This window comes from Anthonomus grandis, chromosome 4 (assembly GCF_022605725.1).
Source record: "Anthonomus grandis grandis chromosome 4, icAntGran1.3, whole genome shotgun sequence".
Lineage (NCBI taxonomy): Eukaryota > Metazoa > Arthropoda > Insecta > Coleoptera > Curculionidae > Anthonomus > Anthonomus grandis.
In genome coordinates this window covers 7,479,242-7,495,232 of record NC_065549.1, presented here as the reverse complement: position 1 = coordinate 7,495,232, position 15,991 = coordinate 7,479,242, and the positions used below count along the sequence as shown (strand labels likewise).

Here is a 15,991-nt window from a genome sequence, read left to right as displayed (position 1 = left end):
AGAACAAGCAGTGAAAGGAGAAGAAGAGTAGAGGATTTTTTGAGGTTAGATGGACATTTTTGTTTTGCACTTTGACGTTTTCCGCTTTCCATTTTTTCATAATTTCCATAAAAGTACCACAAGAATAAAGTCGAAAAGTGTTTCAAGGCTTTTAAATAAAGAAAAGTACCACAGAAATGGGTAACGACAAGAAACGGCGGTCGAGAAGTCGCGAGAGAACTGAAAAGGACCGAACCGATCGAGATAGGAGAAGCAAACGGTCCAGATCCAGAAGTAAGGACCGAATCCATAAAAGACACAGGTCTCGTTCCAGGGAACGACTGGAAAGATTCGAGAGAAGGGATTTGCGAGAAGAGAAACTCGATAAAAGGGAAGACAAGTTGGACAGGCGAGAAGATAAATACAAAAGCGAGAAAGACAGGGACTATAAAGATAGGAAGGTACAATTTAAGAACTTTTACATCTAAACTGCCCTTATAGCTTTATATTTTATGTGTAACTTCATTGACTCAGAAATTCTGTTTCTATTTGCTGATATGCATTTTTTAAATTCACATGTTTCTTCTTGCTTATTTTACAGGGTAATTCCTCTCACTTTAAGTAAAAGTACTTCATACTCATAAGGGTACTTCGACTTTAAAGCATTTGCTTTAGAACTATCTATTTATTTATTGTGTTTATGCAATTTAGTGGCAATACTATTTTTACTCTATGTATTATAATTTAAAATTAAACCATTTTTACATTAGGATGTTTACACAACAGACAAATCTTTAAAGTCAAAGCATATTATTACTTTGAGGAAAGGTCACTTCAGAACACTTAGAGGTATTTAAAAGAAACCCATTTAGGTTTGCAATTTTGATCCAGGTCTTTCTGCAATTGAACCTTTAAATCATCTGCAAAAATTAAATGTCTAGACGACAAACCATGGTCAACTTAGACACCCCAGAGGAAACTGAATTATTTGAATAAAAAGTCAACCATTTTCTATTTGTTTAATCTCAATTATACAGAACAGTGTAGTCAATCATTTATAAAAGTAAAAATCCTTGCATATGCATTCTCAATTTTTTTGTTAAAATATATAAAAACAATGACTTTAATTCAATGAAAGCTGCTTCCTTTATTTAAAACTGCAAATGTTAAACAATAATTTACTGACCATTGGTCTTTACAATAAATTGAATTACTCAACACACCATCTATATTTTAGGAAATTTAACACCTAAAGGCATGCTTCTGAATGTCTAAGAAAGTCACAATAGGAAATCTCTATTATGCCTTGACAGTGCTTTCCGATCACTTAGAGCCACTTGTACTGAGATCTGTTTACCTCTCCTTAGTTGAGTCTCATATTAGATATAGAAGAGCATTCTGAAGTTGTTGTAGTACCACCAGTTTTTCTACAATATTATTCTACCCAGAAACAGGTTCTAAGGTTCATTTTTCAAGTATCTCTCGGGAATCTAAGGCAGTTTAGTAAACCAATTTTTAATTCACAAAATATCTTAACTCAACCATGTTTGTATTTGCTTGAAAGTGTTTGCCTTGTCTATAAGCAGCATTCCAATTCACTTGTCCCAACTCGACCATTTGTTACAAGGCAAGTGAATAATATTTGATGATTCCTAGATTCCTAGAGTTTTTCACTCCCATGATTCCCAGGAGCACTTTAGTGAGAAAGTCTCTCATTTAATTTGCTAAAAAAGCCTTTAATCATCTTTCCTTAGGCATTAGATCTATGAATATGTACACAGGTTTAGAAGGGGAATAAAAGTATTGCTTTTTAGGGAAAGCTTATTCTGTCATTTTTATAAAAGGTAAAAAACACGAAATCTACAGCATCACATTCGTGATGCTATAGATTAAATAGATTTCGTGTTTTTTACCTTTTATAAAAGTGTATGACCAGCATCTTTGGGATAATGGATGAATTTTTCGAGTTTTATTCTGTCATTGCTGAATTCTTTACTGATGCTCTCTAAGCTTGACTATAGCATTCTAATAAATATTGTATATTTATTTTCTCCTTTTAAGTTATCGCAGACCTGCCACTTGTATTTCTCTGTTTCTTTATTCTATCTGTTTTGACTTTATTGTCAGTTCAGGCATGTGAATTTGAAATCTTTGGTTTTGTGTGATTTATATTATTTTATGTTACATTTATGCATATATTGTTTTGTTTGTGTAGCTTTGTAAATGATATTTTTTTATATTTTTAGAATAAAGCATTTTTTATTTAATTGATTCAAACATGAGTTTTCTCTTTTCTGTTCTGTTGCTCTTCAAATGGCATATTATGTAAGATTCCCAAGTTACTAGTGTGAAGAAACTACTCTAATTATCTCTATAGAGATATCTAGCTATAACGTATCTTTTTCTAGGATGAACGCAAAGAAGACAAAGATAAGAAACCCTCCTCAAAAGAAATTAAGAAGTCAGGATCACCTGAAGCCGAAGAAACAGAGGTTAAGATTGAAACCAAACCTGAAGTAAAACAGGAACCACCACCCAAGAAGGAACCTCTATCCCTAGAAGAATTGCTGGCCAAAAAGAAGGCTGAAGAAGCAGCCAAAAGCAAAGTAAATACTTCAATAATTAATTGTTTTATTATGCTAAAAAATTGTCTCCCTTTATAGCCAGTATTCTTGACAAAAGAACAAAGAGCAGCGGAAGCTCTAAAACGCCGGCAAGAAGAAGTAGCAAAGCAACGACAGATGCAGGAAGAAGAGAAGAAAATTATTCAAAAAATGCAACTGAGCAGACAGGAAGAGAAGAAAGATGATAGAGATAGGGACAGAAGAGGCAGGGATCGTGAAAGGGAAGAAGAGAAACAGAAGGACAAGGATAAAGAGAAAGAACAAGATGCCATTAAGGAAAGGTAGTAGGCCACTTCTCTAAAAGTTATTTATAATAAAATTTCTAAAATTGTAGGTATCTAGGGCTTATTAAAAAGAAGAGAAGAGTGAGGAGGCTAAATGACAGAAAGTTTGTCTTTGATTGGGATGCTGGGGAGGATACTTCACTGGACTACAATCCAATTTATAAAGAAAGGCATCAAGTATGTAAAGACATTATTCACATGTATATCTTTAAATATTTTTTTGTTTATTAATTTAGGTTCAATTCTTTGGAAGAGGAAACTTGGCTGGAATAGACATAAAGGCCCAAAAACGCGATCAAAGCAAATTTTACGGTGAATTACTAGAGAAACGGCGAACAGAAGCGGAGAAGGCCCAAGAAAAAGTCAGACTCAAAAAAGTGAAGAGGAAGGAAGAGAAACAACTGTGGGATGACCGGCATTGGACCGAAAAAGAGAGGGATGAAATGACTGAGAGAGATTGGCGTATTTTTAGGGAGGACTATAATATTACCATTAAGGGTAAATTGAATATTAATCGATTAAATCTTTTAAAATAAATATATAAAATTCGTTAGGTGGCAAAATTCCTGAGCCTATTAGAAACTGGAGTGAATCGGGCATTCAGAAAGAGTTGCTTGAAATCATCGATAAAGTCGGTTATAAAGATCCCACCCCCATTCAGAGGCAGGCCATTCCCATTGGAATGCAGAATAGAGATATAATTGGTGTGGCAGAAACGGGTAGGCCTAGATCTTTCATTATGCACCCAATATTTCATTGTGTTTCCTTATTACAGGTTCTGGTAAGACTTTAGCCTTCTTAATCCCGCTTTTATCCTGGATTCAGTCGTTGCCAAAAATCGAGAGAACAGAAGATGCCGATCAAGGGCCGTATGCGATTATTTTAGCGCCGGCTCGTGAATTGGCGCAACAAATAGAAGAGGAGACCGTTAAGTTTGGTCAGCCTTTGGGTATTAGGACAGTTGTTGTTGTGGGAGGTAAATATTATATATATTTTTTTATTTATTTGTTATGTTGGTTAAAAAAATTGCCCTACGATTTGTTTATTTAAGCTTGAAGACGCAAATAGATTGACAAATCCGAAAGTGTCATGGTGTTACAACTTTAAATTATATAAAACTTAATAAAACGTTTAGATCAAGAGGACAGAGGTAAAAGAGGTTATAACAACCACAGAACTAGTACTTGAATCAATATGTAAGCAAAAGTTTTAATATTTGGTCAATACAATTTTAAGTTATAAGAGACTTTTTATTAAAAAAATATATTATTAAAATGAATAGAATATGACATATGAATTAGACTAAATGTTTTAGATAGATATATTGACTAAGGTTTTCAATCTATGTTTTTATTCATTTTTTAGTTCTGTCCTCCTGAAAAGCCAAAATTTGGTGGAGGAGCTCTAATTCTCAACAAAACCCAGGCACTAAACTCTAATAGACTATAAACTTTTCATTTACTCATGGTGCTACCCTAAAACCCTAAACTTCAGATGATAGCAACTCATTGTTTAGCCATGAATAATTGTGTATTAAAATACTGCTAAAGACTTTTATCATCTAACTTTCATACAATATTGTATTTCGTTTTAATTAACTTTTGGTTAATTTTTTTTTAGGTTTGAGTAGGGAAGAACAAGGTTTTAGATTGAGAATGGGATGTGAAATCGTAATAGCAACCCCAGGTCGTCTAATTGACGTTTTAGAGAACAGATACTTGGTTTTAAACCAGTGTACTTATATTGTTTTGGATGAGGCCGATCGTATGATTGATTTAGGTAAGAAGAGTGTTTTTTTTTAATATTTCAGTAACAAAATATCCGGGATGTTACTGTAAAGCGTATACTTGGGTGGGCATATTGACAAAAATCTGAAATGAGATCTATAAATAATTATTTATTACACTATATTTATTTATTATGGGCATTTCTCTTCGGGAAATTAATTGTGATAATTAAGAAACGCGGAATATTAATATGTGGGATAATGCATATGAAAACACGAAATTTTTTATTAATAACTCCTGGTCTCGTTTGAAAAATAAATTATGAACCATAAACACTAAGCAAGATATATAATGAAAATCAATACCTTATAATACCCCTATATAAATCTCGGATAAAATAAACACTCAATAATTTATTGCTAATTGAAATAACAGTTTTTAAAAGCTCGTTTCTTATAGTTTTATAATCGCAAATTTTCCTAGTTATAACTTAAAATAATTAATAATACATAATCAGTAAATGTGTTATTAATTATTTTAAGCATTATAAATCCTCTAACTTTTTTCCTTGGTTCCGTTGTGAAAAATTAATAATAGTGAAAAAACAGCACATAAAAACTATAAAACTTCAAAACTGGAAGTAAGTGATAATTAGACTTTAAATAAATCATAATGCCGTACAAAATTCCAATAGCTTTTATAAACATGTAACTAACTTACGAAGATTAAACTGCTATTTCAATAGTATGCAGCCGAATAGTAGATTTGCTGAAGATGGTCAGGACTTAATTTGTAATTTTTTAGCATTTACAAAAATCATAAATGGCACAATTCCCAATTGAAATTTCGGTTATAATCTTGATTTTGATCCTTAAAACTAAATATTCTCATGGACCTGATGACATCATCAGTTTTATTAAAAAATTAAGTGTGCTCCCTAACCAAACCCCTAAAATTCAATCTGAAATTCCCCCACATTATGACAGCCTTTTTGCCCAAGAGTTCTTAATGGTTAGTAGTAGTTACAATATAATTAGGTATACGTCAGCAACACGATTTTTCTGAGAGTAAATCTACCGCAACTAATTTGCTTACATACCAGCAATACTTGTTGGACGCCTTTGAGAACCATAGATCGGGCTGACAATAATTTACACTGACTTCTCCAAGGCGTTTGACATAGTGAGTCATGGGCATCTCATCTTGCGTGTGATGGTCCTAGATAATTACTAGTATTATTCTAGGGCACAATGGGCACACTGCCTGTGTGCGCACCTTATTAAAATAAGCACATGAATATCCAGTGATAATAAACTAGGGAAAGATACAAAATAAAAATATGATACTATTGAAACAGGATATTCCATGATAGATATTTTCGAAATTATTGAACAACTATAGAACAATATTTTTTTTTAATTTTCATGGAATTGCTTGCATATTTTATTCCTTATATGATAGTTTTATTTCATTTAGAAATGATATTGAATACTTTAGGCAGATAAACGAAATATGTCTTTGAGTTGCAGCAAACAAAGTAGTAGGCGCAAAGTCGAGTTTTTTGGACCTTGTTTTAATTGAGTGATGGTTGATCATGCTGTGGAATTTATTATTTCTAAAGCGAAATAATTTATTTAATCAATATACGGGATCAACCTTATTACAAAAAATATCAATATTTCTGAAAAAGAAAGAAAAGCTAGACTACCACTAATTATTAATTAACAATAATTATCAGACTTAATCTTAATACCAAGGATGATAATTAAACTGTTTTACAAGTAGTAATAATAATCTCTCAAAATCTGAACAATTAACAATGCACAAAACAAATTAGCTAAGAAAAAAGAAAATATATTATTATCAATGACAATGATCAAATGTACTTCAATTTATTAATCATGCAGTAAAATTATTTAAAAAAACAAAATCCTACAAATTCTTAATAAGACTCCTAAAATGCAATAAGGAAATTCCCAAAACTTCAATTCCAGTAGAGTTTACTAGCATCAAGATTCTTTCGATAGTGCGAGTGCGTAGCATAGTTGGTACGATGATGAGCAAAGAAAACAATCGATTTACCCTCAGATTACGGTGTGGAATATTGAATGAAATTTTATTAAGTAGTTCGGGACAAATCACAAGGCCATTCAAAAACTTCGCATAAAGCCAGAATCGTAAAAATCTATTTTGAACTCTCTTCAGTGCCATACAATTGTTCATGTAAAGAGGAGACCAAATTATTGATCCATACTCCAACAAAGAGACAACAAGTGATATGTACAACCTTTTGCAAGTTTTAACCGACAGGTCTTTACAATTGCGCAGGAGAAAACCAAGGACCTTAGATGCATCAGTTAGAATAATATTATAACTATATAATTTTTTTTTATAGTTTTAGAGTTAACATATACTAAATCTAATATAAGAATCGGACCAAGTAATGTACTCTGGGTAACACCGCACTCCACTTTCTGTGAATTTTTACTATTTGCATACGATTCGTAAGATATATCTCAAAAAGTTTTAATAAAGTATGTCTAATACCTAAGTACTCAAGTTTTTCAAGTACGATATTCCACAGTGTCGAATGCCTATACAGGTCTAGGAATACGGCCAATGGCTTGTAACCTTCGTTGAATTTTTCTGTTATGACATGAGTTTCAAGTCCGACCCTAAATTCAAATTGATAGAAGTTTTTTTCTTTTTCCAGAAAATACGATAATCTGAATTCAATACATTTCTCAAGAACCTTATTAAGAGTACTTGTTAGTGCAATCGGTCTATAATTCATTTGTTCTTTCTCGTCACCTTATTTATAACTGTTGGGTAAAATGGATTGATAGTTTTTTTTTATTGAATCGTATTGAATTGGTGTGTATAAATAACATTTTGAGTAAATTCGGTCTTTTTCAGTGTACCTCAGGTCATTTCATTCATTCTAAATATTACTGAATTTTTATTATCTAAAATTGTAGATGATACAATCCGCAATTGGGATTAGTAGTAAATCATTACCGTATAAATAAATGACTTAGTTCACTCTTTAACTATCCTTAGAGGTTCTGTAAGTAGACAGTAAATTAACATTTGTGCCTCATTATAACGAGAATGTCAATAAAGGTACGCGTAATTTTCCATTTGAACTGTTCGTTCTGGGCTAAAATCACCGAGGCGAGGCATCCTCGGTGATTACTTATTATTCTAACCCCTGTAGAAATAATTGAAGCCGTTTAAAAAGGATTTCTTCATTCCCTAGCCTTCAAGGCTGACATTGAAATTTACTAGGACTTGCATATAAATTATAAGATAATAAAAGATATATTTAATATCAATAGTCTTAAAGTAAAAAGGACTCGTTCGGACCTATTAAATAGATTTTATTATTGCTAGGGTATTCTGGAAAATGTACCATTAAATGTTAATATCAGTAATAGATGTCAGAATCCTGCTGTTTGTTTGCATATTCATTATGCTAATTATGGTGTCTTTTCTTCAATCACTAGAATGATAAGAGCATTTAATGAAGTTAATTTCGTATATAAATTTAACTTAAAACTTAAGGAACTAAAAGACTGAAAATGTCTCTAAGGTTAGGTTTTTATTATTTTTTCTACAATTTTGATTATTTCCGTATCATTGATTATTTATTATGTTCTTTATAGCTGCCACTTATTATTATGTATATGTCTGTACTTATATTTTATTTTATTCTTGTATATGGGGTTTACCGTTAAAATAAATAAATAATGTATAGAGTGAATATTAAATTTATTCTTGGGAAATTTACTGGCATTCCTAAGATAAAAATTAAATTATAATTCTTATTTATGCACATACAGATATATTTTCATCTTTGTCAGCTGTACTTACTTAAAAATGTTGTTTTCTACGTTTGAAATAAGTTTAAACTTCAAATGAAATCGTTAAATTCCCATTTAGGTTTCGAACCTGATGTACAAAAAATCCTGGAATACATGCCGGTAACTAATTTAAAACCGGATACAGAGGAAGCCGAAGACAGTCGAGTGCTACTGGCAAACTACAATAGTAAGAAAAAATACAGGCAAACCGTCATGTTTACAGCTACTATGCCTCCGGCTGTAGAAAGGTCAATTTTATTCCCTACATTAATATAATACTGGTTTAACGAATTGATCCATTTTAGATTGGCAAGAACATACCTGAGAAGACCGGCAGTGGTTTACATCGGTTCGATCGGTAAACCGACCGAACGTGTGGAACAAATCGTTCATATTGTCAGCGAAAACGATAAAAGACGTAAACTAATGGAGTATCTTTCGAAAGGGGTCGATCCTCCGATCATTATTTTCGTTAATCAGAAAAAGGGTGCCGATGTGTTGGCTAAAGGTAAATAACAACAAGGACAAATACATTTTTTTAGAATTCTGGTTTTATCTGTAATATTGTAGGTCTGGAAAAACTGGGTTACAACGCCTGTACACTTCACGGCGGTAAAGGACAAGAACAGAGAGAATACGCCTTGGCCAGCTTAAAGTCGGGCGCCAAAGATATTTTAGTGGCCACAGATGTCGCTGGTAGAGGTATCGACATTAAGGACGTCTCGATGGTTATTAATTATGATATGGCGAAAACTATTGAAGGTAAGATATTATTTTGGATTACGAGTAGTTATTCTTGAGATAGTCTTTAATAAATAATAATATTTTATTCAAATTTCAATATATCATGCAAAGCAGGGGTGCATGAAAACAAATCTGCGGCAAAAAGAAAGTCACATTATAGTCGATAAACTATTTAATCATTAAATTGGACTATTGTTTAATAATATTAATGTTTATTTATAATACATGGGATTACATGTATAATATGTGGTTACAAAAATTCACTAAAACTAGTAAAATAATAGTAATAATAATAGATAAACATAATAAATTCCCAGCAAAAAAATGTCTTCTAATACCAACTTACATTAATATAAAAATAAAATAGATGCAGATTTGAAGTGCAAAATAATTTACTCTTATTTAGGATTATTAATTTAACTACTTGAATACTATACAACGTTAAATAGTTTATAGACTTTATCTATTGTGAAATTGTAGGTGGTAAAAGGGAATTTGTTTCCTAAATCGGGAATTGTCAAAACGATGTACTTTAAGGAGCAGTTTGGAACATTTTCGGGATTTCGATCATGCATAATTTAGGCTTATTCATTTGTATTTATCTTTTATTAGCATGCGAGTTCTTTCTCTGTCTTTCTTGGTACAACAACTATTTTCGCAATTGCGATTTAAACATATATAAAGAATTCAATTTTTTGTTCTGGTAAACGTAAGTGAATATGTGGACTGATGTAAAGAATGAACCTTTGGTGTTGATGTTTTTACTAATGGAAGGGAACCCGTTAGATGCTTATGTGTTTTATCGTTATTAAAGTATCTTTTTTAATATATCGCCTTAAAACTATTTTTTTATAAAAAGCTACCTTATGTCTAATAATATAGTTTCTTTATATAAAAGATCCGTAGCGTATAGTTTTTATTTGTTTATAAATTATTTTTATTATCCATTTTTGAATCGTTTCCAAAACTTGAAGATGTACTATCGTGCCGAAAAAAAACTGGGACAGCAAAATCTCCTAAATCTCTTGGTCTATTAGAATAATATATTTTGATGTTGTCAAAGTTAATTTAATTTTGTGTCGACAACAACATCGTTTTTTCAAAATGCATGCAGTATCTCCTCAACAAAAAATCGATAATATACACTCGTCTGATGGATGGAGTTCCTATAAAAAGAATCGCAGAATAATTGGGCATTAGTAAAAATACCGTTTCCTTAGCTAAGGCAAAAATTGCAGAATATGGAGCTATTGTAAGAAATCCAGGTTCTGGTCGACCAAAAATTTTAAACGACATTCAAGATAGAGAGTTAGTTGGCTTTCTAAGAAACAATCCGTTTGAAACAGCAATAAAGGCGAAAGAAGACACATTTTCCTGGTTCTGCTAATACAACTCGTAGTAGAATAAGAAATTCGGAAATTAAAAGTTGCTGTGCAACAAATAAAATATTTTTGACTGAAGCAAACAAACAGAGAAGATTAGAATTTGCCCATCAATATGCACACTAAAACAACATATAGGAAACGGTAATATTTTCGGATGAAAAAACCTTTCAATCGTGCAATAATGGCAAAATCCTCTTTTACAGGCCTTCTAATACCAGATATGATGAAAGATTTACACATAAGACTAATCAAAGCGGACATTTTAGTATAAACGTTTGGGTCTGGATGAGTTTAGAGGACCAGGCGTTTGTCAAATGGTGCAGTACTTAATGCCTTGATATTGCAATATCCTGAACAATGGTATGATGCCATCGGTTGGTGTTGTCTATGGGCAAGATTTTATCTTCCAACATGATAATGCTTCTATACATACAGCCCGTATAGTTCAACACTATCTAGACGAAAGACGAATTCAAGTTTTACCGTGGCCCTCGAAAAGCCCTGATATCAACCCAATTGAAAACGTTTGGGGTAAAATGGCAAAATATATGTATTAGGATAACTTTAGGCCTAGAAATCAGAATGAATTACGCCTAAAGATAGATTTGCAAGCTGTAATTGATAACGACGGTGCGCTTACTAAGTAATAATAATTTTTGATTCCATATTATCAAAAAAGATATTAGTTAGTTTTGGTTTATTCATAAAATGTGTTCAAAATAAATATCGAAAAATAAAAATGTTTTTTATCAATATTATTATTTAAATATGTAATTATTAAGACTCCAAAAATTCATAATGCGTAAATATGCATACCATGCCCAAGAAATGCGATTTATTATATAGAAATGCGATTTAATAGACTAGGAGACAATTCCTTACCTAAATTTCAATGTCCCAGTTTTTTTTCGGCACGATGGTACATCTAGTGCTTCACCCCTTACTATTAAACCATGTGTTATATCAAATTGTTGGTGGTGTACCTTATGTGCTCATGCCACTTTAAATTTGAGTACAATATTATATATTAACTTTTTTTTATTTAATTTTGATTTCGGTACTATTTATTTTAATATTTAATTCTTTGTATCTACTTTTATCAAAATTAGCAGTCAAAAAATGATTATTGATCCATTTAAAGATTTTAGGTAGATCTCGTTCGACATATTCTTTCAAAGCTCTCCAACAATTTGCTTTTAAAATATCGTGGAATCATTAGTGAAACATGTCAATTTTCCATAGACTCAAATATAAAACAGGTTGTTAATATATAAAACAAATAGTATGGGGCCTAGTTTATCTGTACTAAGAAGATCCTCAATTTGTACCCGTTGTGTACTATTTGACAATTAGGACTCGCACAACATTTCTTTTTACTAGTTCCAATAGTTTAAAACGTTTACACATTATAACACATTTGCTCCCTATACAATTAACCAATACCCAAAAAAAAAGCTTGAGAATATTGGAAAGAGAAAAAATACCCAAATAAAAATATGTTTATTACATCAACCATGTAACATTACTATCTTATAGCCAAGTATGAATTTTATGTTTAATTCGATATATAAAGTTCTTTGAGATTTTAGGGATAATAACATTTCCATTCGGAGCTTAGTATGTTGAGAGTGAGATATAAAATGTAGGCTCCAGCTTTCAAGTAAATTTGGTCAAGTTGCAACACTTTAACCTCTTTAAATAAAATATACAAAGAATATATTTATATATAATTTCGAATCTAATTGTCCATTGTTCTTTTTTTAAATTTATCATGACGTATCGGTTGAAAATGTCCAGAGGTTATATAATACGAGGAAAAAACTATTTCTTTGTGCTATATTAAGATTATTGTAGGGAGCTATTGACTGTCCTGGAATTCTTTCTCGACTTCCTTTTCCTATTAATAGAACCAATTGTAGAAACATAAAAACTCTATGTGGGCTTTTCTAAAACTACTAGATTGCGAGATTTTAATAAAGTCACCTTTTTAATTTTGAATTTTGTTCCGAACTATTCCTAGGTTCTTTTGACTTCTCTTTTATGTTGTACCATAATTTTAATTGAAAGTATGTATATTGAAAGTGGTGTATAGTTTTAAGTTTGAATAGCAACTCTAGACTTTTGCTTAGTATACAATAGTAGTATGGTGCTGCAGAACAATAAAATAACTTTGTCAATAATTCAATGTAGAATTAACGTTTAAATTAAGTATTTAAATGTTAACTTATTGCAAGATTTAGAATTTTTTTTTAAATAATATTTTAGCCGTGTGACATGGGTATGTGTATTTATTATTTAATAATGTTTATTTATTTTCTGGGTGTTTCTTGTATTTTTGGTATTGTTGCTTATCGCATATTTCCTGGCGTATCCTTAAGAAACCATTTATTAAGGTTTTGACAGGAGTTTTATTGATATTAGACAATCGGAATCTTACGTATACAATTAGGAATCTTACGTAAGACTTAATAACCTAAATAAAGAATCGTTTTGTATTATAAAAAGTCAATATTTGATTTAATTAAACCTTAAAGAGATCTTAATAGAGATCGTAAGAGCTGCAGTGGATAGAGTAAGTCCCAAACAAAAACGGACACTAAAAAAATATCCATGGGTGAATGATACTGTAAAACGAGCACAAACAGAACGAAACAACGCATACAAACGATTTTGTCTTACCAAAAATGAAATTGATTGGTACACTTACCAAAGGTTACGCAATAATGTGACTTCACTGATACGACAGGAGAAGAAAACATTTTATGAACAAAACATAGATATGTGTAGGGGTGATAGTAAAAAAATGTGGCGTACTCTAAAAAGTTTGATAGGAAGCAAAAATCAGCCGACAGATTTTGGAGATATTGATTTTGGTCCATATAATACCAGCGTAGAAGAAAATTTTAACCAATATTATGCAGATAGTGTCGAGGAAATTTCAGAAAATATAGAGAAACGGCAATGGGACTGTAAAGTTAGTGAACAGAAGGACTCAGAAATAGCAAACTTTAAAAACCTCACTCTCCAGAAACTAAGATCTATTATATTTAAACTTAAGAACAAAAGTACCAGTGATGAGTTTTTCAGTGTTAAGTTGATTAAAGACTTGTTTTGTGTGTTGGGATATCCTTTACTCTATCTAATAAATACCTCTTTAGAAACTGGTCCCAGTCGATCTGAAGACAAGTGTTATGATTCCCATCCCTAAAGTGTCAAAACCAACCATCCCAGAAGAATTTCGACCCATTAATTTACTCCCTGTTGTAGATAAGATCATCGAAACAATTGTGTGTCAGCAACTTAGGTACTACTTTGAGGAAAACAACTTACTCTATGTTGGACAATCCGGATTTAGAAATAACCATTCATGCGAGTCGGCCCTACAGTATATTTGTGCGAAGTGGAGAAAAGAAATAAACAATGAAAATGTTGTGCTTAGTGTTTTTATTGACTTAAAACGTGCATTTGAGACTATAGATCGGGATATCCTCTTTAAGAAATTAAAGTTATATGGAGTTAAGAGTATTGTTTTAAAATGGATTTAGGATTTTCTAAGTAACAGGTGTATGAGAACTAAAGTAGGTGATCGATTTTCAAATAAGGTTCCAAGTAAACTGGGTGTGCCACAGGGCAGTGTTCTTGGGCCCTTATTATTTATAATTTACGTAAATGATATAAACACAGTTCTGCGAAATTCATTTATTAACTTGTTTGCGGATGATACTGTAGTATGCGTGGTAGGTAGGAACTTCAAAAATATTACCAGAATAATGAACTCTGAGATGCATATTTTGTATGATTGGTTGTGCAAAAATAAATTAAAATTAAATATAAGGAAAACAAAGTGTATTGTGTTGGGGTCAAAGACAAATTGTAATAAATTTTATGAATCAGGCTGTACAGTAAATATAAACGGAGATCAAGTAGATTTTGTTTCGGAAATTAAATACTTAGGAATAATTATTGATCCACAGTTGAATTTTTCATTGCACATAGATTATGTTTGTAGAAAATTAGGTAAAAAAATTTCATTCTTATCTCGTATTTCAAGTTCTCTGTCATTATGGTCTAAAAAGTTAATATTTAACACTATTATATTGCCTCATTTTAATTATTGTTCTGCTTTACTTATATCCTGTACACAAGAAAACATAAATAGGCTTCAATTACAACTAAATAAAGCTATGAGGGTTATTTTGAACTGTAGTAAATATACACCAATTGAATATATGCTTTCTACATTAAATTGGTTATCGGTAGAAAAAAATATTAAAAAGGCAAATTTAACATCAATTTTTAAAATCGAACATGGTCTTTTACCAAACTATTTATCAACGTTTTTGGAAAAAAGAGAAAATTTCTATCAATACAACATTCGGTCAAAGCAGAACTATAATATTCAACATGTTAAAACCACTGCTTTACAAAAATCACTGTTTTTTGAGGGAATTCGAATGTTTAATAACCTACCAGTAGAGATTAAAGAAGCAACATCACTGAAAATGTTTAATAGAAAGGTGTTTAATTTCTTAAAGAATCAATTATAATTTAATTTTAAGGAATTTATTATATTACACACATGTATATTAAATGTTTGTTATAGTATTATGTACTAGCCAGGTGCTAAATAAAGGATTATTATTATTATTATATTATTAAAGTCTGTCAAAAGGTAAAGAAAATTATAGACTATAAAAGAATGCCACTTATTTATTTTCTGTTATTTTAATTAATATAAATTATAAATGTGTACTTAGAAAACAGCTTTTTAACTTATGATGCATAACCTAATGAGATACTACATATAATTATCGTTTATCGACATATTTATCAATTTCCTAATATTAGGTTTTAAATTAAACATTCCAGCATAACAATTATTTCGCTTAAAAACATGTTGTGCATAACTTAAATCAATACGAATCCCGTTTCCTTATTTATTGTTTTTACAAAGAGTTGCCAAGTTTTTGGTCAAATTGAAATGAAATTCTGCATTTTATTAGGGATAGTGAAAATCTAACATCCAGTTTTAACTGAATAAAAAACTGTTTTTTCAACTTGACAATAACGGAAAATAGTATTTTTATTTATAATAAATGTATTTCAGATTACACCCATCGTATCGGTCGTACTGGTCGTGCGGGCAAGACCGGTATAGCCGTCAGTTTCTGCACCAACGACGATTCCGCCTTGTTCTTCGACCTGAAGCAGATGCTCCTGTCCTCGCCGGTGTCTACTTGTCCGCCCGAACTTATGAACCACTCGGAATGTCAAAATAAACCCAACCAGCCCAAAAGGCGTAGGGATGAAATGATTTTTGCATAAGATCAATTTAAGTGTGTTTGATTACTATTATTATATTAGAGAATATAGGAACTATTTTTA

General features: G+C 31.2%; 1 protein-coding gene across 1 annotated transcript; it reads left to right on the top strand.

The window, feature by feature from the left end:
* Nucleotides 1–65: 65 nt before the first annotated feature.
* On the top strand, nucleotides 66–15,991 carry LOC126735065 (probable ATP-dependent RNA helicase DDX23). Its single transcript, XM_050438957.1, has 12 exons — nucleotides 66–440; nucleotides 2,388–2,585; nucleotides 2,643–2,884; nucleotides 2,938–3,064; nucleotides 3,124–3,385; nucleotides 3,442–3,606; nucleotides 3,663–3,863; nucleotides 4,508–4,666; nucleotides 8,557–8,725; nucleotides 8,783–8,985; nucleotides 9,048–9,239; nucleotides 15,714–15,991. The coding sequence occupies exons 1-12, from the start codon at nucleotides 177–179 to the stop codon at nucleotides 15,929–15,931; spliced, it is 2,400 nt and encodes a 799-aa protein (XP_050294914.1). The 5' UTR covers nucleotides 66–176; the 3' UTR covers nucleotides 15,932–15,991.